General features: G+C 40.8%; 2 protein-coding genes across 4 annotated transcripts in view; one reads left to right on the top strand and one right to left on the bottom strand.

Moving 5' to 3' along the window:
- The window catches only part of baiap2l2a (BAR/IMD domain containing adaptor protein 2 like 2a), a 25,522-nt gene extending 7,728 nt beyond the window's left edge, over positions 1-17,794 (bottom strand). The window contains exons 1-6 of one of the 3 annotated variants that reach the window (XM_074696271.1): positions 17,658-17,794; positions 5,417-5,624; positions 4,949-5,024; positions 1,753-1,839; positions 950-1,011; positions 787-858 (exon numbers count right to left, since the gene is read on the bottom strand). In XM_074696271.1, coding sequence (XP_074552372.1) covers positions 787-858; positions 950-1,011; positions 1,753-1,839; positions 4,949-5,024; positions 5,417-5,482 — 363 coding nt within the window. In that variant the 5' untranslated portion in view covers positions 5,483-5,624; positions 17,658-17,794. The remainder of the gene's footprint in view (positions 1-786; positions 859-949; positions 1,012-1,752; positions 1,840-4,948; positions 5,025-5,416; positions 5,625-17,657) is intronic. The other 2 variants (XM_074696272.1, XM_074696273.1) reach the window with 2 other exon arrangements.
- On the top strand, positions 11,513-22,673 carry nptxra (neuronal pentraxin receptor a). Its single transcript, XM_074696270.1, has 5 exons — positions 11,513-12,539; positions 17,687-17,969; positions 18,346-18,587; positions 19,362-19,541; positions 20,023-22,673. Exons 1-5 carry the CDS (start codon positions 11,826-11,828, stop codon positions 20,251-20,253), a joined length of 1,650 nt encoding a protein of 549 aa, XP_074552371.1. The 5' UTR covers positions 11,513-11,825; the 3' UTR covers positions 20,254-22,673.

Below are 22,673 nucleotides of genomic sequence, written 5' to 3'. Positions count from 1 at the left end.
TAAGGGCATCGGTACTGACAAAATCTTATCAATTCCCATCCCTACTTTTGGCACACTGTGGTTTTGCTGCTGCAGTGTCTTCCTGCTTCCTGCTTCCTGCTTCCTGCTTCCTGCTTCCTGCTGCAGCAGTAATGATAAATACAAACAGTGCGGTGCATTTGAACACAATTTCTCACTCCCAGACAAGGATGGGTATCGAATTAGGTACTTTTATTGGTGCTAACCAAATTCTGTCTGTAGTGCTGGGTACCGTATCACATGAAATCTAATGGTACCATGTTTTGATACCTAAATGCATGCTGGGCATGAATACAGCATTGCAGGTTATTGAGAAATACATATGTTGAATTGAAACACTTTAAAATTGTCATGAGACAAATTCATATTTATTACCACATAAACACACACAAAGGGACTCAAAAATTGGTACTACTGAGTACCAATACTGATGGCCAGGCAACAGGCATTGGTACTGTGTTGTTCCAAATGTGGAAGGTACCCATCCCTACTCCCAGAGTTTAAAAAAAATGCTGCAGCTGTGAGTTTTGAGCTAAGCATGCATGCGCAGCTAATCACTTTGATGTTAATAAGAAACTGATCGCAAAAGCTGCAGAGCACTGTTTAGGAGAGAGCATCACTTAAAAACAAGAAGTGGTTCAATTGTACAACAAAGTCTTTCAAATTAGGTTTTCAGGTGAGTTAAACCATTTTTATGTATAAAAAATATATAAATGTATTAGTGTAAAATATGCATCGTTTATTAGGTAACAGTTAACTTTCACTCACTGATATGTATTCTCTGTCCTGTCTGACGTTGTCGTCCATCTTTTGAAGAACCTCCCCGCTGAACCAGCGGAACTAAAAATAAACATACGCACATTGAAAGTAGGAAATAAGAAACACCTGAGAGGTGTGACTTGCAGCTGATTGTGTTGTTGATGTTACGTACAACTCCTTCCAGCTCCAGAGTGAGTCTTCTCTGGTTCTCAGAGATCTGAATGAGAACTTCTCCTGAAAGAAAATTCACATCAGATCACATGCACCAAACATTCACGTTTTCCTGTCGCTGCCTAGTTGGGTTCCCAGGTGTGATGATGTCATATACCCAACGTAGAGGTTGGAGAACACTTATTTCACTAGTATCAGATAGATATATAGATATAAAGATAATTTTTGTGAGGGACAGAGCGGGTATTTGACTGAAAGAGAAAACTGTATTAAAAGAATCAAAAAAAAGAAAATAAGTTTCACCTCTCTGATGCATCACATTCTGAAAATGTTGAATTTCTAATAGGGGATAAATCTCCTGGCTGTGCTAATGACTCAATTTGGACAACGTGTTTACTTCCAGCCTGTAAACTAACAGGGCTCACTTTCAGAGTGTTAAAGGAGCACGATCTGCTGCCTGTCATCATCTATTATTCATGTCGCCCGCTGGCATCTGATACTCAATCTGCAGAGCTGTTTGGTTTGAACTTACAGAACAAACTTGAACAGTTTGTGAAGTCACCTCTCAGCACGTCTCACCACACTGACATGTATGCTCTGGTTTTACCGTGAATTGAGATAAAGAGCTGCTAAGATGTGAACTTTGGTCTTTATGATACTGAAGATGACTGAGTCAATATTTTAACGAACACGAACAGAACAAAGACTCACATTCTGGATCGTACTCCAGGAAATAATATCTTTTCTTTCCCACTAAGGGCTCAGGAGATTGTTAGGATTGGACAGGAGTGTGTTCACACATACCCAGCGGCCGTGAAGACACACTGTTGAAAGCTTTCTCCCCAATCTTTGAGAGTGCGCTGAAGTAGGCCTCACTTGTAACAGAGAGAGCTGAAACAAACAGAAAACAAGAGGAGTCAGCTGAAATACAAACATATACTACAACTCCACCTCACAGTTCTTTATATTACAAATGGCTTCACAGAAAAGCCAAACTGCTAAAACTATCTCGTCATCACTCAGATGAAATCAACCATGTTTTATTTCACTGAAGGCTTCCTGACTGATTTGAAAAACTCCACTTTGAACGAAACGATCCAGATGACAGGAGCACGTCTCAACTCCAGCAAAACATGTCAGATTTGATTCTGACATTAGAAAATTGTCAGTGACAGAGCAATTTCAGGAGGAATCAGTGGATGTGAGGCCAGTGTTAGACAGTCTGTCAATGTGCTGGAGGAGCAGCATCCCTGTGGAGTCACGCAGAGTTCAAGGCTCTGTATCTGAAGTTTAAGATGTTTCAATTTGTGACTGATACACACCATGAAACAATAAAGAAATAACTATTCACTTTGTATGCCTTCTGTGAGCCAAACTGTTATGGTATAGAGTCTTCTTTAACACAAGGATTTTTAGGGTTTTTTTATGCCTTTAATGCCTAACTGCCTGAATTAATTGATAATTTAAAAATAGATTGTATTTGATTGTTGATTTGATTGAATTGATTGTTTTTTACATTCTTACAGATGTTAAATTGAGTGGGGATTGCAAATTTGAGTATAATACACACAAAAGTTATTACTAAGTTATGTTATACATATAGACATGAGAAGTTTATCCCCTGACCAATACATTATGCCATAATGGATGTAACATGATCTATGGTATGTATAGAATATGAATCCATAGGTCATACTACTATTTTTTCTCCTGTGTTTGTCTGGAGATCCTACATGTAACCATGGCCACATTGTTTACATGTGAACTCAGCTGTTTTCAGCCTGTAGCATGTCAATGCTAACTGGTGTAAGGCCTGATGTCTTCCCACAAGGTGAGGAGGAGGTGAGGATAACGAGCTGGTTCTCAGGTGTGAGCTAAGAAGTGACGACATCGACCTTTCCCAACATAAGATCTATCTCCAATAAGATGGCTGAGCTAGCCATGCTAACCCAGCAACAGAGGGAATACCAGAGGGCAGAGTAGCATCATGCTATTCACAGACATAGCTAACGGAGCTAACATCAGACACCAGCACCATGTTGGAGGAGCTTCACCTGCTGTGAGCAGACAGGATACAGGAGACAGAGATGGAGCATGACTGAGAAGCTCAGTCCTGGACCCTGTGGAGGTAGAGGCTGGCTGAACTGGAGAACGATGGACAAGCTGTCATCATCTATTTTCCTGTGGACCTTTTTGCACTTTCTTACTTTTGCTTTCTTGATTGCTGCAGTGACTTCAATTTTGTTTTACTTGTTACAATGACAATAAAGTTCTATTCCATTCTATTCTAAAAACGAGATACAAAAGTCATTTCAGCTGCATCAAGACCTGACAGAGTATGTTGCACATTTACGACAACATGCATCAAGGGGTTAATTAGAGAAGATAGTACAGAGCAGGAAACAGGATGAGAGTGGGGAATGACATATGGGAAACAGGCCACAGGCTGAATACAAACCCGGGTCACCCGCTTGAAGGGGGATCCTAGGCTATCTTCACCCTAGGTATACTGGAACACAAGTTGGTTGTAATTTGACACTTCCATCTTGTTTCTTGTTTTTTTACGTTGCTCTTGATTATGACATTGGGGCACGGTGGGTCATATTGCTGTTAAGTCCTCATTAACACCTTTAGCTCACTCTCAGTGGCATGCACAGACTTTTTGAAAGGCAGGGGAGAAGATAAAAAAGGGACATACAGTGCGTTCTCACCACTGAAGAGGGCAATAAATTCCAGGTGTTTTCAAGGAAACTTAGCGCGTATTTTTGCTCCCAGTAGGTCAGGTTATAATGTTTTCACCTGCCAAGGGGGCACTTTAGTGCTTGTTTTGGCTCCCAAGCAGGCCCTTTGGCATGTGTTTTTCAACAGCTGGGCCATAAGGGGGTCGATTACCACCACCGCCCACGCACACCACTGCTCTGGTGTATCTTGAATGATAACTTTAATACAAAATACCTGTGCAGAGATTTTAGTTTTCTCTCATCCTCTTTGATTTTATGCCTTGTTTTCAGACAGATGGGGCGCCAGACAAAACCCACCACTCAAACCCAGTGTCCCTGAGGCTGCAAGACAAATAGGTTTCATAATGAACACCTGTGTGTGTATGTTTTAATAAAAGTAAGTTAGAATTCACCACCTTTATTGAAAATATACTTTTTTAGCTGCCTCTTTTTGATCAATACAGAACATAAGTTAAATAAGATCCTCGCCCTGGCCTGACCTTTCTGACACGATGCTTTGTGTCTGCAGTGAGCACAAGGAAGAGCGTACAGCCTCTGAGCTAAAGGCAGCAGGAGAGATTATTATCTGTATTTATGTCTGCAGGGCTCCTGCTGCAGTCATGCTGCTGTGAATCAGATGTTGATGATGTTCCTCTGTGCATATATTAAACAACAACCAAAAAAAAAAAAACCTATAAAAAGTAATAGAAAGTATAAAACCTTCACTGCACTCCTGCTCCTCAACTTCATTTGCATCCCAGATTTTAGAAGCCAGTCATATTTATGCGCTGTGCAGGGATTAGAGGTGATTATCATGAGGATAATTAAGATATAAAACATAAACGCAGGTTTTGCTCCTTCAGATTCGAATTAAAAGTTTAATCCTGACTTTGAAGAAACTTAGCTGCATGGATCAAAGTGAGAAAAGTGCACAGAAATGTTTCAGAAAATTAAGACCAAGTCTACATTTTAATATCCGAGTGACTACGTGGGGAAAATAAAGATGTGCTGCCTTGTTTGCTTGTTGACAGTGTGCTCATAACAGCCTCTGCAGGCTTTATTTACAAGCCCATAACAACGGCTAATCACCAGGATATTCCCAAGGCAAATGGACTTTGGAATCAGCTCCGGAGAAATAAAACTCATGACAGCTCCCATATTTAGTGCAACACCGGTACAGTTTGTTTCCTTTATAGCGCTTATAAAAGTAGGTGTGGGAGTTTCACACAAAACCATTATGAATGTGAGGAACACTCAGGAACAGATTTTCTGGGTCTTACCCTGAAAAGCTTGGACGTAACTGTTTCCCAGTGACAACAGTCTCTGAAGGCTTGGGTTGAAGTCGTCCATTAGGTTCTGTTCAGAACACACACACAAACACACACATACACGCCAGTTTTAAGTTGAGTTTTCGAAGTTCAAGAAACTTAAAGACCCACCTAAAGGAGGATCAATACAAGCATCTATAATTGAATCTGTATTTATGAGCACAAGCTCAAGCAGCCTCAGACTCATATTTCCAAACAGAGGTAATGTATTTTTGTGAATTCAGGCCGTGTTTACTCGTCCAAAACAAGTTAAACTCAGCTGGGAGAACTGGTAAATATTTCCATGTCCCAATTTCTTGAATAGAAACACAGCACCAGCTCAAAGTCAGAATCTCTCTGACTTTTCTTCCTGTTTATTTCACCACACAGGCTCATTTGTCTGTCGTCTAATTCGAGCCACACACAGTATCCATTACTTACCGAGTAAATCCCCAAGGTGAGGCGGTGCAGCTGACTACTATTTATCTCCGACATGTTTATATCCATATCAGTGTAACACTCAGTGAGGCCTTGAGAGTGTCTGCAGGTTTTAAATCATCCAGAAAATGTGGCAAAGCCCCTGAGAGACAGAGAGTTGACCGTACTGAAGCGAGGAGAGGGGTGTGCTGGTAATCGACACTGCTGTGGACTGAGAAAGACTGGAGTAAATAATTAAACATGGCTGAACTATAAAACACACCATCATATGCTGTAAACCCTGGCTGTAGGAGTGTGTGTGCATGTTTGTGTGTGTGTTCTGAGTGTGTTTTCCTGCCACATGGGGTGAGACTAGCAGAGTGTTTTTACTCAGTAATGTGTAAAGTAATGCATAGGCTGTAATACCTTCATTTTTAAAGAGGGATAATGGTGATGTTGACTCTCTTGGGGACTATTTTCCAGAGCGGATGGATACACATTTTCCATGCTGATGCTTTTCAGATAACAAACTGAACCAACATATTTGCCTTATCATAGAAAAGTCTTATCCTGCACATGCTGCAGTTTTCTTCTTCCTCTAGTTGTTGATATTTTTGAGACTTTGGCCCAGACTTAGGCTTTAAGCAGAATCACCAAATAGTTTGATTTGCTGATGGAAAGAAAAGCAAATATTTCCCGGGTTGTCATCTGTAGTGTAAAATCAGTATGAGGGCTGGAGATAAGACAAAAAGAGGGTGAGTTATACGCACATCATGCAGGAGCAGAGTGAGCTCACACTTCAGGGAGGAAACAGGGGATGAGCTGAAAGCTAGCTGGGCTATAACCTGACAAAGACCAGCAGGTTAGAAATGAATAGAATAGAATAGAATAGAATAGAATAGAATAGAATAGAATAGAATTGAATAGAATAGAATAGAACTTAATTGTCATTGTAAAAAGTACAACAAAACACAAGTCACAGCATCAATCAAGAAAAACAAAAGTAAGAAAGTGTATTGAAAGTGAAAAAAGGTCCATAAGAAAATAGACAATGACAGCTTGTCCATCATTCTCCAGTTCAGCCAGCCTCCACCTCCACAGGGTCCAGGACTGAGCTTCTTCAGTCATGCTCCATCTCTGTCTCCTGTACCCTGTCTGCTCACAGCAGGTGAAGCTCCTCCAACATGGTGTTGGTGCCTGATGTTTGCTCCGTTAGCCATGTCTGTGAATAGTATGATGCTACTCTGCCCTCTGGTATTCCCTCTGTTCATGGGTCAGCACAGCTAGCCCGTCCATCTTATTGGACATAGATCTTAAGTTAGGATAGGTCGATGTTGTCGCTTCTTAGCTCACACCTGAGAACCTGCACGTCGTCCTCACCTCCTTCTCCTCACCTTGTGGGAAGACATCAGGCCTAACACCAGTTAGCATTGACATGCTGCAGGCTGCAAACAGCTGAGTTCACATGTAAACAATGCAGCAATGGTTACATGTAGGATCTCCAGACAAACACAGGAGAAAAAATAGTAAAATTATCACTGAAGCCACAAAAAGTTTGGTGTCCATGACCAATAAATGAGTCATACAACGTAATGATCGACTCCAAATACAAAGAGACAGAAAAACGACAAGAAACAGACAAAAAGAGAGAGAGCTGCTGCAAAGCAGCCATAGCCAACAGGGTGGCGCCTAGCAAATTATTGTGTTCTGATGAACTTGTGACACTAAGTGAGTGTGGGAGGTTATCTCTGTTTTTCTAGGACATGTTGTTTAAACACAATGAGGTCTATGTGTGTATGCTATCATTAAAAACCCCGCCTATCTCACGGTTAACTCAGGTTCTCAGCACGCTATTATCATATTCTCATTTTGATGGCTCACTGCAGAATCCAGTGCTGATATGAGCTACTATTTTCATTTAGAATCATCCTCCCAGCGTTGAAACCTTATTTGAGGGTTTGAATTACCTGAGAGCTGATTTTGTCTTCCTCTGACATAAACTACCCGTGAGAGGAGGAATCGATGTGAGGCAGTCAGCAGTGTACTTTGGTGTAGGCATGTGGGATGATGTGGATGCACTAAAGAGTGTTTTTCACATCATGAAAAGTATGAAGGGGAGGAGAGTCCTGACAGGAAGTGAGGAAGAAAACAGTGAAACCTTTGCTTTTTGGGTTAATAGTTCACAGTGTGATGGATGACAGGGCCTGAGAGGGAGCGGGGGAGGAGAAAGAGAGGGAGCCTTGTACACTAGATGGCACCATAAACTAACTTGAGACATGACTTGAATGTCAAACAGCCTCCTCTCTCCCTCTTACACACTCACACAGGATAATTCTTCCTCTTCTGTTCACACCACAGCAGGCTAACACTTCCTTACCAAATGACCACACACATAAAGTTTAATTCCAACAAGTAATAATAGAAAACATATCATTTACTTTGGTGGGAAATTAATTTCACAAAACAAAAACACTTCTACTCTGAGCCAGATTTTATATATATATATATATATATATATATATATATATATATATATATATATATATATATAATAAATATATGAAATATTGCTGTATCTCATGATTATGACCAAAGCTTTTATATGTCTATCTGCTGACATGCATAAACTTCAAAAGATGAGAACCAAACAGTGAATCCACTTGTCTTAAGACACAATAATTTTACAGCTTTGTATCTACCCTCGAATCAAAGCTGCTCACTCATAAAGCCAAACAAAAGCCACTTTGCCTCTGCATGGTGGAATCCCACATTTCCAGGAACTGAGCAGCTCTAGCCAAATCCCCGACCCGAAATCCTGTGGGAAAAGTGCATCAACAAGATGAAAATGTCTCAACTTAGGGAATTTCAAAGCTGTAACATCGGTGCAGAGTGCAAAGGTCAGGGGGGACTGATGCGAAAGCTCAGACATGGTGGTTGCAGATTTTATGGACATCAGCAGCAATGGACAGTGATTATGAAGACAGCATTTTGGCCTTTTAACGCACTACTCTTTACCTCAGACTGGCGACAGATTGCGCTTTCAATTTGATCATTTTAAACAATTTAATCCCATAAAACCGTCATGTATAGAGCTGTTGTTTGCAGTGTCATCACTCTAAAATATGAAACTGTGAACTGCTGAAAGCATCTTTCATTATACATCTGGTGGAGTACAGCAACAAGCATAAGGAAAACGAGAAAAATAAGAGCTCAGTGCTGCTGCTGCTGCAAAGCTATCAGGCAAAATGCCAGCAGTGACATTTAGTGCACACTCTGAATACTAATGCATGGAGAGTGATCGGTTTGTATTTATTTTCCCCAGGCTTTTCTCACTTTCTCTTCAGGAGTAGTGGTAATTGACTTGTCAATTTTGTACTCCAGATGTTTTCTGTTTCTGCTTCTGTTTCGGTTATTTAATGTTTCATCCATTTTTTTTTCTCTAGAAGGGATTTGAAAATTTACCTTGCAGCCTTCCAGGCAGAAATGTTTAATTCAGGTGAGTCCCAAAAGACAAAACATAAATGTGATCAACCAAGAGCAGAGGTACAGTATCATAAAGCAGTTAACAAGAGCTTAAACTAGCCAGAAATGTATCTGATGCAGAAGAACAAGTTGAAATTTAGCTGTTTACCCATAACTAAAACAGAACATGAAATTCCTGATGCCATTCTTAGAAATAAGGTGATGGAAGGATATTAGAGGATATGATTTAATTCAATGCAGTTTAGCCAAAGGATGAAATAATCTGAGGGGGGCCACCTCTATATTTTGAAATAATAGGCTCTGTATTTGGGGCAATCCCAATAAAGTAAATTGAAGTTTTTGTTGCCAGGTGCCACCTAGTTGTGGCTGCCTGTTACAGCGGCTCTCTTTTCCTTGTCTGTTTCTTGTGATTTTTTTCATCTCTTTTTTTATCATTGTTGCATTTGGAGTGGATCATTACTTTGTATGGTTCATTTAATGGCCGTAGACACCAAACTGATTTGTCTTCAGTGATATTTTTACTATTTTTTCCCTCTTGTGTTTGTCTGGAGATCCTACATGTAACCATTGCTGCATTGTTTACATGTGAAATCAGCTGTTAGCAGTCTGTAGCATGTCGATGCTAACTGGTGCGAGGCCTGATGTTTTCCCACAAGGTGAGGAGAAGGAGATGAGGATGATGTGCTAGTTCTAAGGTGTGAGCTAAAAAAGTGACGAAACGACCTGACCTTCCATCCATCGTTATTGGGAATGTAGGATCTATCTCCAATAAGATGGACAAGCTAGCCATGCTAACCTAGCAACAGAGGAAATACCAGATGGTAGAGTAGCAATATTCTATCCACAGACATGGCTTATGGAGCTAACACTGGGCATGAATGCCACATTGGAAGAACTTCACCTGATGTGAGCAGACAGGAAGGACTGAACAGACTGCTGAAGACGCTCAGTCCTGGACCCTGTGGAGGTGGAGGCTGGCTGACTGGAGGATGATGGACAAGCTGTCATCAACTATCTTGTTATGGACCTTTTTGCACTTTCTATACACTTTTGTACTTTTGTTTTCTTGAATGCTGCTGTGACTCCCTCTGAATTTCCCCTCGAGGATAAATAAAGTATTTTCTATTCTATTCTATAATAGGATCTGTATTTAAGGCTATCTGGATAATAGGCTCTATATTTGATGCTATTTGAATAATTGGATCACTATCTGGGGCTATCTGGATAATAGGATCTGTATTTGGGGCACACACTGTAACAGCTGAATATGTACCCAAAAATTTGGCACCATTTTGGAGAACATCTTTCCACTTTTAAGTAAAATTTGTTGCAATGAAGCCACCCCATGTGTGACTGTTTCTGCATTATTTTAGCTTTTATTGCCCTTCTTTCTGTGTTGTCAATGAACGAATGAACAAAAACAAAGGTTTATCACCCAAGGTTCTCTGCTGACAACAAAAAATGACTTACAAGAGACACACACAGACAAACCAACTAGCATGCTATTCTGTTGTTTGACCAATCTGGAGGATCTTTGTTTGTGTACTTAATCCCAGGAAGATTCAATCCTCCCCCATCCTTAAGTAATGTGAGATGGCTTAAGCATAAATTACTTGTCGGACTCACCATTTCCAGATGAACAAACAAACACATGTTAAATTGATGCAAGTTCGATGCCGTCTTTGGAACTGAAGCACAGCAAAATAAGGCTATTAAAGCAGCGCATTTTGCAGGTTTTAGAAGGACTGGATATGAGTGAATTCTTTTCTCAGCATGCAGTCAGACATTTATTCTCTGTATATTTGAAACAGAGCCATAAGACTCAGCGGCACATCTTCCCCCTCACACATCACACTATAACAAAGCATTCAGTGCCTGCAACTTTGAGAAGTCTTAGCTCAAATCCCTCTAAATGCTTGTGTGAGAACACTGCTTGCACACTAATTTTATTCACACACATCCCTCCTGTTGGGAAAAATTTTCTCACACCTGCCTCTGTCTGTCTGTGTTTCATTTCCCTCTGTCAGTATCTCTAGTGCCTGCTCATGAATTTGTTTGTCATGATGTACTGAGCGCTGCTGTGAGATTAACATGTATTTCTACTGGTGAGCCTGGTTTAATGAAACACACTCACACAAGCCTCCTAGAGGACCATCATTCTGTCATCTCTGCAGCTGTACTGCTCTGCCACAAGGGGCCTTGAGGCTGATGTATGGCCATCTAAGCCTTACATTATAGCAGGCCTGTAATATGTTGCTGAGCCAGAAAATAATACAGCCAACGGGGGAGGAAAACAATTTCCTGGTTACTATGCAAGCAGGGAAGACCCAGTCTGAATCTGCATCTTTAACTGAAGCATGTGGAAAAGAAAAGTCACAGAGATGTGCTCTTTCTGCAGCATGTGGATTTTAGCACACAACAAAACAAGTGAAATTTGAAGTGAAAGCAAAAGAGGCATTAGTGTTCGAAACACTGATGTGAAGTAATCTTTAGGCCACAGGAGGAAGACAAAATGCTCAAAAAGTGGTCAATCACACTGCATGAAAGAGCTCTCTCCCTCTCCTTTCTCTCCTCTCTCCTCCTCCGTCTCTCTCCCCCTCATTCTGCTTCAGTATTAACAGGCTGGATTTCGCCTGAATCCCGAGGACATGCGCGCTGCACAGGAGGAGGAGGTGTAACACAGGCTGCTTTCTTCTCCCTTTTTGACTCCATGATCACTCAGTTATGTTGCGGAACTCTCATTTTCTCATCGCATGTTCTTGTGGAGTAGAAGAAAAGTGAGGAGGATATTTTTTTCTGAAATTACATTTAAAGAAAATGAGAATTTATGCCTGATTTGTTTGTGGAGCTTCCAGTTTCTGGCAGTCAGAGTGTAATTATTAGATTTTTCTAATAATCGATCCCATTCGCCGCAACCCTGAAGTTCATTGTCATAATCTTGGCCGCCGGGATGGTGGCCTTCATCGGAGCGGTTATCTGCATCATCGCAGCCGTGCACACCGGATCCTCCAGAGCTGCCGCGGCGCAACAACAACCAGCAACCGACAACCACTCGCTGTATACGGACACGGGGGCGCAGACCCCCGCTGCAGGAGGCTCCGTGGCCCGAGTCGGGTCTCTGGGAGCTCTCCATGGTTCTGAAACACCAGATTCAGAAGCCCCCACTTTTAACATCGGGCTCAGCGGGCTGGACGGGGTCACTGGACTCACAGGACACGACCCAACTGTGAGCCGACTTATCTGCACACCGATACCCGCTGGAGAGTGCAACCCGAAAAACTTTCAGCAACAAGCGGACGACCCAGCGCTTTACGCAGGGGAAGACTGGGGCTACCTCCGCACCAAAGCAGAGGAGCTCCGGCAGACCGTGCTGCAGCAGAAAGACCAGATATTAACAGACCAGAGGACCATCAGAGAGCTGACAGGGAAACTATCCGAGTGCGAGAAGGGGCTGGACGGCAGGGGCAGCCGTGAAGACAGACGCGGGAGCGCAGCGGGACTGTTTGGCAGCAAAAGTCCGGCTGATGACACGCACCTGGAGCGGATCATGGTGCGGGACAGCCCGGGTTCGACGCCCGATAGTGCCCACCTGCTCACTGTCAGGGCTGTGGATGAACTGGAGCAGGCTATTACACAGCTGAAAGACCGCATAGAGAAACTGGAGGTAGGTAAAGAGAGGAGATCACATAAATCCCCCCCTGCAGAAAACTATAAAAAGAGGGTCTTAAATCTGGAGGAGCAGTGCTGCTCCAAAAATAATAACCCAGTTCCAGGATTCACTTAGGATGTAATTAACACACATACCGCAGTACCTTTTTAATTATTCTAACCCATCTCATTACGTCCTTTTTTTGTATAGCTCCAGTTTTGTTGTAAAACAATGGATTTTCTTAACCTTTTTTTTTTTTTTGCCTTTTAGCTCCTCATCCATCTGCCGTAATTCAAACTTGAGCAAGCCAAGGCTACGTGTTGCTGTGAAACCGCTAACTAAGCCACATTTCGCAATAATTCATCCATCTTTGGTCACATTAAGCTGTACCAGGCTGCCCCAAACTGAGCTAAATTCAGCAATGCATCCAACTCTATCCATCTGGGAAAAATCCTAACTCCTACTATATTTTGTAACGCTAGCTACAGTTTTCCGCTAAACCTTTGACACAAAAGTTTTCTGAATCCAAAGAGTAGCAATGTTTGAATTAAGTTTAGATTAATTTAGCTGTAGCTAAGTCTACATTCAGCCAATTTAGCTGTTAAACCTCAAACTAGCTAAAATAAAATGTAATTTGATTTTAGCTAGCATAATCAATTCAGCTCGAGCTACATTTTGTTGACAAATTTTCCACCTAGTAGGTGAATTTAGCTGTAAACCCCACAAACTCTGGCTAAACGTCCATTTTTCATTTCCAACCCTTGCTACATTGTGGTGTTTATGAACTTATTTGGTAAAAGTCTTGCAAAATTTTGCTGTACAACTTGTAGCGACAATGTTGCAAGAATTTCTACTGCTAGCTACATTTAGCTTTAACCAACTTTCACTCCCTTAAAGCCTTTAATTGTCACTTTTGAAATCCAAGAGATATGAAGTCTGTTTAATTTTTCACTCTTCAACTGTCCATCCAGCAAGATTAGATAGTAAAAAAAAACATGTTGTTGGAGTACTAAGACCACAAACAAACAACAACAACAACAACAACAACAACAACAACAACATAGTCGAAGGGATTATTTCAAGCTGTAGAAACAACCCAATCAAGTTTTACCCAGTTCAACATAATTTCAGTGGTATAGGGATTAAAAAATGTTCTACTAAATAATTAGGCATCAAGTTAAAGGGTTAAACCCAAATTTCTAGTGACATTCTGCTAATAAGTTCAACTTGCTGCAACTCGCTGTAACAACTAAACTTCGGATTCCAGTTCAAATCTTCCAAATCATGCTACATTTTGCTGTAGAACACAAACTTTTTGCCAACTTGTGCTGTAGTACCTCCAACCCTAGAAGCACTCAGCGAAAAATGCTGCTGTGCCTCAGCTGGAGCTAGCGTTTGCCTTTAAATTCAACTCTAACCTCATATTGGTCTAATACATCAAACTCAAGCAACATTGTACTTCAATAACTCAAATTCAAGCTAAGTTTTGCTGTAATACCTCCAGGTCAGGTCTGTCATCACATATAATTGTCCTTTCACCAGTTTATGCTCTGTTTGGCCATTATTCCAGGATTTTGCCATTAAAACTTAAACTTTAGCTTCATATTATATTAATACACCCAATTCTAGCTACACTTTTCCATAATATCTCCCAGCTATCAGCTATCTTTGGTTGTACTACATCCAATTTTTGGTGACATTTTGCTGTAATACTTTGAACCTCAGCTAAGTTTAGCAGTCATCCGTTCCCTGCTACATTTTGCTGTAATAGCTTCACTTTACTGTAGGTGATTATCAGTAGGGGAATCAATTGCTGTAAGAGTCTTTTCTTTGCCCTTTTTAGTACTTACTGGGCTGGCATGAGTGGTTTCTGAAAGCTAGGGGCTTAAATTTTGAATGAGAACGAGTGAGCAACCCTAAAAGGCACTGAAGGTGATATCAGATATTAGAAGCCAGGTGCTTTTTGTGGACAGCGTTAGATGAAGTTGCTCACTGAAAACACACTAAAAGATTTTTTTTTTCCGTAATAAATTTGGACAGAATCTTTGAGGATAAAGTTTTAAAGATCTTTCCTTCCTTTGCAGTTTAGTTGATGTATTAACGCTTGGACCTAATTTCATCATCACATGGTGATTTTGTACCAACATAATAAGTCATCTGGGACTGTCTTTTAATCATACATGAGTTGACTGCATTGGCGATGTTTCTTAACCATCATGCCAAGAAAACAGACTGGGTTTGGAAATTAGAAGAACGACTGAAGAGAAAAAATGAGGCAGGGGATGCAAAGAGGAAAGACAGAGAGAGGGGGGATGGGAGCATGATAATAATAAGTTGGGGGAGTGAAAGAGGAGGTGGAGGAGAAACATGAAACATGCCCTTATCTGACCAGATTCTGATGATGTATAACCTCATTTTTGGCGGAGGAAAAATCATCCATTATTCATGAGTTTCCTATATTTGTCAAACACGCTTCTCTGCAGTATAGTACTTTCACTCACTGTTTTTTTATAGGACATAGCTTTGTGGGTCATTTTCTTTATGGATTATGCATTTGGTTATCTTTATTCCACCATACTGTAATGTACATAAACCTCTACTTTGTTAAGAAATAGATGAATCTGGTTTCTAATCTTCCTTTGACATGATAAGATATGAATGGATATCACAGGTCTCATGATTTCCTTTAACGCCAAAGCCAGTGCGTTCTTTTTTTTCTTCCCCTCACCCCATCACGTTCCTGTGTACAGCAGGTACTTGGCCTACTTCAGTGGCAGAGGGCTGTGTTTACATCACATCCTGTGTTCGGATGAATACACAACAAGAGCGCTCATTGGGGAATACTCCCAGGTCAAATAACTGTGCTGAATTCCCAATATCCTTCTCGAGAGGAAATTGTTCGGTATCCATCACCATGGACTCATTCCAGCAACTTAAAACCACTCAGTAAAAATAATGTCCTCATCAGCTGTGCCAACAATGGATGCCCTGAGGCAACTAATTTACTCTGTGTTTAAACAGAAATTTAAATTCTGACTAATGGACCAGTATGAAGGTAGAAAATTGAGGATGTAAATAGAGTTAGCCCCACCAGTCTTCACTAGGTTGCAGGTTGACGACTACATGCCTGTTCTATTGGTGGATATAATAAGCAGACACACACAGAGACACACAGACACACACACAGACACACAGACAGACACACACACACACAGACAGACACACACACACACACACACACACACACACACACACACACACACACACACACACACACACACACACACACACACACACACACACACAAGATGTATACCCAGGTAGTAGAGCATCTTAGCATTAGAACAGGACAAATCTAGCCTGCAGGCAACCTCCAAGTGACCCCATTAAGACCTGCACATGTGAGTCCAGTAAAGGAAAAAATAATGGAATAGCATAAACAGTGTGAAAGAAGCTTGCAACTGAGCCATCTTTATTCATTCCTATCTTTGTTGAGTGTTCTAAATTCTATTCCAGCTGAAAGTGTAATTCAGCAGCCTTGCTCTACATTATTCTGTAATAAAGTGGTTCAAGGCTGCTCATAGAAACACATTTAACTGGGTAAAATGAGGATAAACTTCAAATCATTCGTGATAGAAAAAAATATATACCTGAACTCTGTCACAATCTTTAAATAACAGTTATGTAACTGTCTTTTATAAGCTTTTCATGAGATTCACTCTTTTTCTAGAGTATTTTCACATGTACCACCTTTTGTATGAAATGATTCCCTCCCTCACAGACTTTGCTGTATCATCTCCTATAATACATGGGAGCACAAGGCACACTGTATGGCTTTTATGTATTTTTCAGAGCACTGTGTGTTTTTTAGTATCGATTCCCTTGTGGTAACTGAATTTCAGCCACACTGTTGGACGTATACTGGGTGAATACACACTGAACTCTGCAGGTTTTTGAGATTCAGCAGAGTCTGTTTTCCCATGTTCCCTCCCTGGTGGTATGGCTGTTTACTTCAGTGAACCATTATGCAGCAGGGCCCAGAGTAATTTGGTGTTGACTGAAATAGTGTGTTCGCTCAGCAGCCTTTTCTGACTTGCAATTATTTGTTGTGCTGTACTTAATTGAAAAGAAATCCCAGTAGAAATGAGTTGGCTCAGTACGGCTTAATTAAGATCTGTTCATTCCCCAAACATAATGAGTGACATTTGGATTCAGTTCTTTTTTTGTTATTTTCTCCGTCAAATTAAATGTCAAAACAAACCCTGTAAAGGTAACATCCAAGCTGCACTACTCTCACAGAGAGACTGTTACACAGAGGGGAAAGTCATCAGCAAAAACTTTCTAAGTGAAACAAATATGACATGCTAACTTTTTTTAAGTGAGCTAAATTGTGTTAGCTCTGATATTATAGTCACTGTTTTTGGTTACCTTAATTATTTAAGCGCTGAAATAATGCTGGCTGTATTTGGGTAAGCTAAAATTGTGTTAGCACTTCTTACAATTATCTTAACTGTGTTAACGCTAATACGATGCTAGCCAGCTTTGAGTTAGTTGAATGCTGTAGGCTCTGCCCTGCAAACTGTTCTTTGATATGTGTTTTTGTGTCATCTCTGAAACAATGCTAACGTTTTTGGATAGCTAAATTCTATTAGCTCTGAAACCATGCTTGTTGTCTTTTTGCTAGATATATTGTTTTAAGTTAGCTAAATTATGTCATCTGTTTAGCTATTCGCTTAAAAAATATAGTAGTAGTAAAAATAGTTTTAAAAATGGCTTGGAAGATCTTTTATATTTTTTGAGTAGTCAGCCAAAAACAGTAAGCGTGTGTGCCTCTTTAGAGATGTAAAATCAACTCACAAGCAACTCTAAAATTTAAGAAAATAATTTTGTGTATTTCAATTACATGTACAAAAGTACTGTTTCAAGGTGGATGCATGTGGAGCAAAAAATAAATAGTTTTATTTCCTTTAACGGTGAGAGTTCATGAAGTAAGCTCTTGGATGTATCCCTGGGTGTTATGTAATGTTTCAGCAAAATCAATTATTAATTGGATCGAATGAATCTCTATACGCAGGCATGCAACCAACATGTGTAAGAATCCCTGCTGTAGCCCGAAAAAAGCAAACTGAATACCTGATAAACCTCATCTCCCTCCCCTGCAGTCAGACATCGGTCCATTCCCTCACAACCAGACAGACAGTGGCACCTCAGGGGCGCCAGAAGAAGGCGGGATGTCTGGTGGCCCTGAGAAGTTTGGTGAACCGGGCCACAGAGCAGGTGCTGACAGACCCTGGGGGATGGAGGACTTGGAGGGGGAGCTGGAGAGGAAGGTGGAGCTGCTGGACAAGGAGAGGAAAGCCCTGCGGCTAGAAACAGAAAAACACAGACAGGAAATCGACCTGGGAATCAATAAACTAAAACACCGTCTTTCAGGACTGGAGGAAGGTATGCATTAACATACAGGGTGAGGAAAAGAAAGATGTGTGCCTGCATGTTACGTGTGACATTTATATCATGATACATGAAGGAGGAATCGTGAATCAAGCTGCTAATGACGAGATAATCTAGTATAAAGCATACCTCGTGTTTCATTTTGTACTATCCCTAATCAAATCAAGCCGCAGGCTTTCTTTATGATGAATTAATTATATTTAGCTTATGTGAAAGAAAGATCAGAAGGACTATGAAATTCATGCACTGCTTTAAAAAATAGATTGAATGTTTTCAAGGGAAGACAGAGCAGAAAAACCAGATCACTTATATAACTTATCTGTTTTATCATCACTATTGTTACTTTAATATTTCTCTCTGCTTTTCTTAGGTGTCTCAGGGCATTCGTTCCCACAGGGCTACAGGTTGTCCTTCCCAACTCGAACCAACTACATGTACGCTGTCGTGAAACACTCTATCCCTAAGCTCCGGGCCTTCACCATCTGCCTGTGGCTGCGACCTGCAGAGGGAGGAATCGGGACACCTTTGTCGTACGCAGTTCCTGAGCAACCCAATGAACTCGTGCTGCTGCAAGGCCTGCACACCGCCGCTGAGCTGTTAATCAACGACAAGGTACAGAAACAGTCGATCTGCTGGGTATGGTATTAATCAGCCTGTGAATGTGAATGTTTCCCACAAAAGTTAGATCAAAAGCAAAACTCTTCATAGAAGTTTAACAGAAAGGGAACGCGAATCTAAAACAAGGGACTGCTTTTCTAAACAAACTGGTTGATGATTCCAAAGGTGAGGCTCAGACTCTGATACTTCTCTTGGAAACTTTAGTGTTTTGTGTCCTGAAGCTGACAGGTTAAACCTTTATTTCAATAATCATTGTAACCAAAGCAGAACTGTAAAGGAGGTTGACTTCTGATTTCTCGAAGGCATGCTATCTCTTCAAGTATCTATCCTAGTGCTATAAATCAAAGGCAATATAGTCTCGATAGGACACTATAATGTCTATTACAGCACATATAGAGCTGCATTAGCATACAAATAAGCAGAGCACATCAAATGAAGGAGCCAATTTAGCAGACAAGCTAAGTAGTGTCATTCGGGCAGCTGAAATGACAAACTCATCTACAGCCCTGACAGCGTTGCAAGGTGTGTACTGCAGTGCTGTAGATTAAGGTATAATTCAGTGACTTTATTATGGAAATGCCCGCCTGAAGGGAAAGTTCTGTGTCCTTGGAGGCGGCTCAGTGACTTTGGGACTCAGGACTTAATGTTTAAGAGTCCGTTTTTGAAGACAGGAGTGAGATGAGGGATGTCAGAGAAATGTAAAACAGCTGAGGAGATGCAGCCTAAAAACATCTTATCTGAACTGCTCTCTTTCTCTCACATCTTTAGGTGGCGCAGTTGCCTCTGAACCTCTCCAGAGGCAGCTGGCAGCACATCTGTGTGAGCTGGAGCCAAAAGGGAGGCGCCTGGCAGGCGTACCAGGGGGGGAAGCTGAGGGGTGAAGGTCATGCACTGGCGGCTGGACATCACATTAGACCTGGAGGAGTGCTCATACTGGGGCAGGAACAGGTGAGAAAGACAATCTAATAAGTTTTACATGATTAGGGATGCATAACAGTGTTACCAAAAACAAATCCAGTTAAGTTTGCCCTTCAGACTTCTGCAAGCAAACAGTGCTCTACTCACAGAGACTCTGGGTCTTTCCGCCCACTGACTTCTGCTTTAGCTAAAAATAAGAGCATGTAAAACCTTTTAGAGCTGCAGTAAAGGTAGGTTTCTCATTTTTCAGTGACAGCATTTCTGGGTTTCCTTGGCAGTCAGAGTATAGTCCACTTTCTACACGCATGGGCTTTCTTTATGTTTAGCAAAGAGGTGAATCTCTATCAGCAGTAATGCATTCCCAAAACCCATTAATTTTTCATTGTTCATGGTGTTAAGGGACAAGAGCTTCCAACACCAGAGTCTGTAAATAGAGATAAGTCTATGATAACTTGGCACCTCTCCGGCTTCAGCTCTGTAATCCGTCTGAGTACATTTTTTTTCTTTCCAGGATTCTCTGGCTGGAGGTTTTGATTCATCCCAGGCTCTGGTTGGAGAGCTGTCCCAGGTGGGTCTCTGGGACCGGGTTCTATCATCCAGCCAGGTGGCAAGCCTGGCCCGCTGCGGCAAAGTGACCCAGGGCAGCGTGGCCCCCTGGACGGAGAACGGCATTGAGGTTCATGGTGGAGCAACGAAGGACCCCGGGGAGCCGTGTAGTAAACACAAGAGGAGTTCTCAATGACAGATGGGGGAGGGATCAAGAGGATGGGGAAGTCGGGCCCAGCTGGGGTGAAGGTGTAGCGCTTTGAGGGTTTTCTAAACAAATCTATGTGGCATGGACTGACAAGTATGAACTTTGAAATATAACGGTGTGTATTTAAATGATATGGGTTTGACTTTTCAGTTTCTTCATCACTTTGTATTTTGTCTGCTCCTCACAGTGAGGTTATGGAATAACAGTCAGATCTGAGCAAAAAGCTGCCAAGAGGGAGAAAAGGAAAAGTAATTATTCTGCTAGTCCTTAGGGTAAATATAAAAATCGACTGATGGCCAAATTAGCTTAGAATCAAGAAACAAAAATTGCAGCAAATAGCTAGCTTGGCTCTGCACCAAGGAAACAAAATGAGTCTTTAAGCACCTCCAAAGTTCACCTATTGTCAAAGATGATCAAAAACAAACTGCCTTTCTGCACATGGCTTTTGTTCAGAGTCAAAGAACATGCTAATATTTAAATTAGCTAGTTAGCTACAGTACATAGCTAACTAGTACAGTACAGTACAAGAAAAAAGCTTTTTCCTCATTGTTTTTCACTGCTTTTATTTTGAAAATATTCTAAACCACTGGCTCTCCCTATTAGACAACAATCCTAAGAGGAAAGTGCCTGTTAGGGGTTTCTGTACCCATGTAAACAATCTTCCAGTTTAATGTCCTGGTTTTAAAGATTTGTGAGGTATTTTGAGCAATTTTAACGTCACAGTTTTTTCCTGAGAGTTTTAAATATTTAAAGCTCTGGACGTTTGTGTGTTGCTACCAAACTGATGCTTAATCAGGTCAAAATCATCTCTCTGTGCTTCAAAATGTCTCTGATGATGCCTTTGAGTCTGCAGTCTTATTATCATGATGCCTGATGTCTGAGATTCTTTTATTTTTCTGGCATTATTCTGTTTACAGTTATTGGAACTGAAAGCTTTTGAAATATACGGTAAAGGTTATTTTTGTTGGCGTATGCATTCATATGTGTCTTTTTCACGTTGTTGTTCGTATTAATACAGTATGTCTATGTCCTATATGGTATTGTGTTGTTCTGCATTGTTCTGTGCTTTGTGAAAACCTCAAATCTAAATAAAATCCTGATTTTAAGACAAGGAAATGGCTTCTTCGTGAAGCAGAAAACTAAGAATTAAGGCTAGAGGTAATTTTGCTGGATCCTCTTTTATTTAAAGGACACACATTCACACACACACACACTCATAACCCAAACACACCTGTGATAAAAGCTGCAGTGAAAGCAAAACCTCTTTCAGAGTCAATGAGGATGAATACTCTAACTTCTGCCTCGTCATCTGTTCATTCTTCTTTAAGGACACAGCTCAAGGAGAAATGCCTGCAGCCTTCTGCCTCAGGTGAAGCAGGTGGAGATGTAACTTAAGAGTATTTGGGACAGAATGAGTCATCCATCTATTGTGTACCAACGAGAGATGAAACTACTGGATCTATTTCTGGGACTCGTGTTTTAGAGGCTTAATGGGTTCAGGACATCGACAGCACAATCTGGTGTATTAAAGCACATGGATAACTGAGCTTTATGTGTCCAAAAACCTTTAAAGACTAACGTGTATAAGTGCAGACACTAGCTTACAGAACATCCATGACATTTAATAAAATAACTTTAAAGAATATAAAAGGTCAGAGAAAAGAGGAGCCTGACGTTAAGGCCTCTCCAAAATTTTTACAACTTATCTAAGTTACAGAAGTTATCAGTGTTAGCGGCATATTAGTGTGAAAGCAGTAAATGTGTATACCCAGTTAGCCTAAGAAAATATACTCTTTAAAACCTCCATAACATAAAATAACACAACTTGTTTCATAAAAATGATTGATTAAGGCAATTTGAAGGGAGTATTAAAGTTTTTTTTCGAGGGAAGTGGAGTTTTTGTTAGCTTATCAGCTAAATTCAGCCAGAAATGTGTTTCGTCTACCTCCACTCTGTCAGGGCACCAAAGCTGATAGGTTTCCAGTCAGTGTGTTTAACTTTAGTAGATTATTAGATACACTGCTTCAGACACTTAATTAGTGTCTGAAGCAGTGTTTATTTGGTAAATGGCTTCTGAATTTGCAGTTATAGCATGTTGCCTGTTTCTGAATGCTAAAGCCAAGCTAACAATAGCACTCTCAGTTAGCTCGGAGGTAAAAGCTGTATTCAGCCAGCAGTTTTATGAAATGTTTGTATTTCTTTGGTCATTTTAAACACAGCTTGGCTAAATGTTATATTTTCAGTCTTACTGTTTAGCTAGGTTAGGCTAGGCAAAAACTAATACACTGGCAGGCTTTCGAGTGGTATCACTTTTATCTCTGAGTCACTTCCTGCACCACTCAAACTCCTTTAAAGGGTTATATAACTCCGATATCATGAAAAATAACAAGTAGCCAAAAAAAAAAAGT

This window comes from Halichoeres trimaculatus, unplaced genomic scaffold (assembly GCF_033239565.1).
Source record: "Halichoeres trimaculatus isolate MK-OKI-2021-1 unplaced genomic scaffold, fHalTri1.1 fHalTri1_scaffold_20, whole genome shotgun sequence".
NCBI lineage: Eukaryota > Metazoa > Chordata > Actinopteri > Labriformes > Labridae > Halichoeres > Halichoeres trimaculatus.
Note: the sequence above shows the minus strand (reverse complement) of the source record. Positions and strands in the feature narration are given on the sequence as shown.

Coding starts and splice junctions, on each gene's coding strand:
- nptxra (XM_074696270.1), top strand. CDS start 11,826: ATGGTGGCCTTCATCGGAGCGGTTATCTGCATCATCGCAGCCGTGCAC. Junction 12,540..17,686: donor ACCGCATAGAGAAACTGGAG/GTAGGTAAAGAG, acceptor CCTCCCCTGCAG/TCAGACATCGGTCCATTCCC. Junction 18,588..19,361: donor AGCTGTTAATCAACGACAAG/GTACAGAAACAG, acceptor TCACATCTTTAG/GTGGCGCAGTTGCCTCTGAA.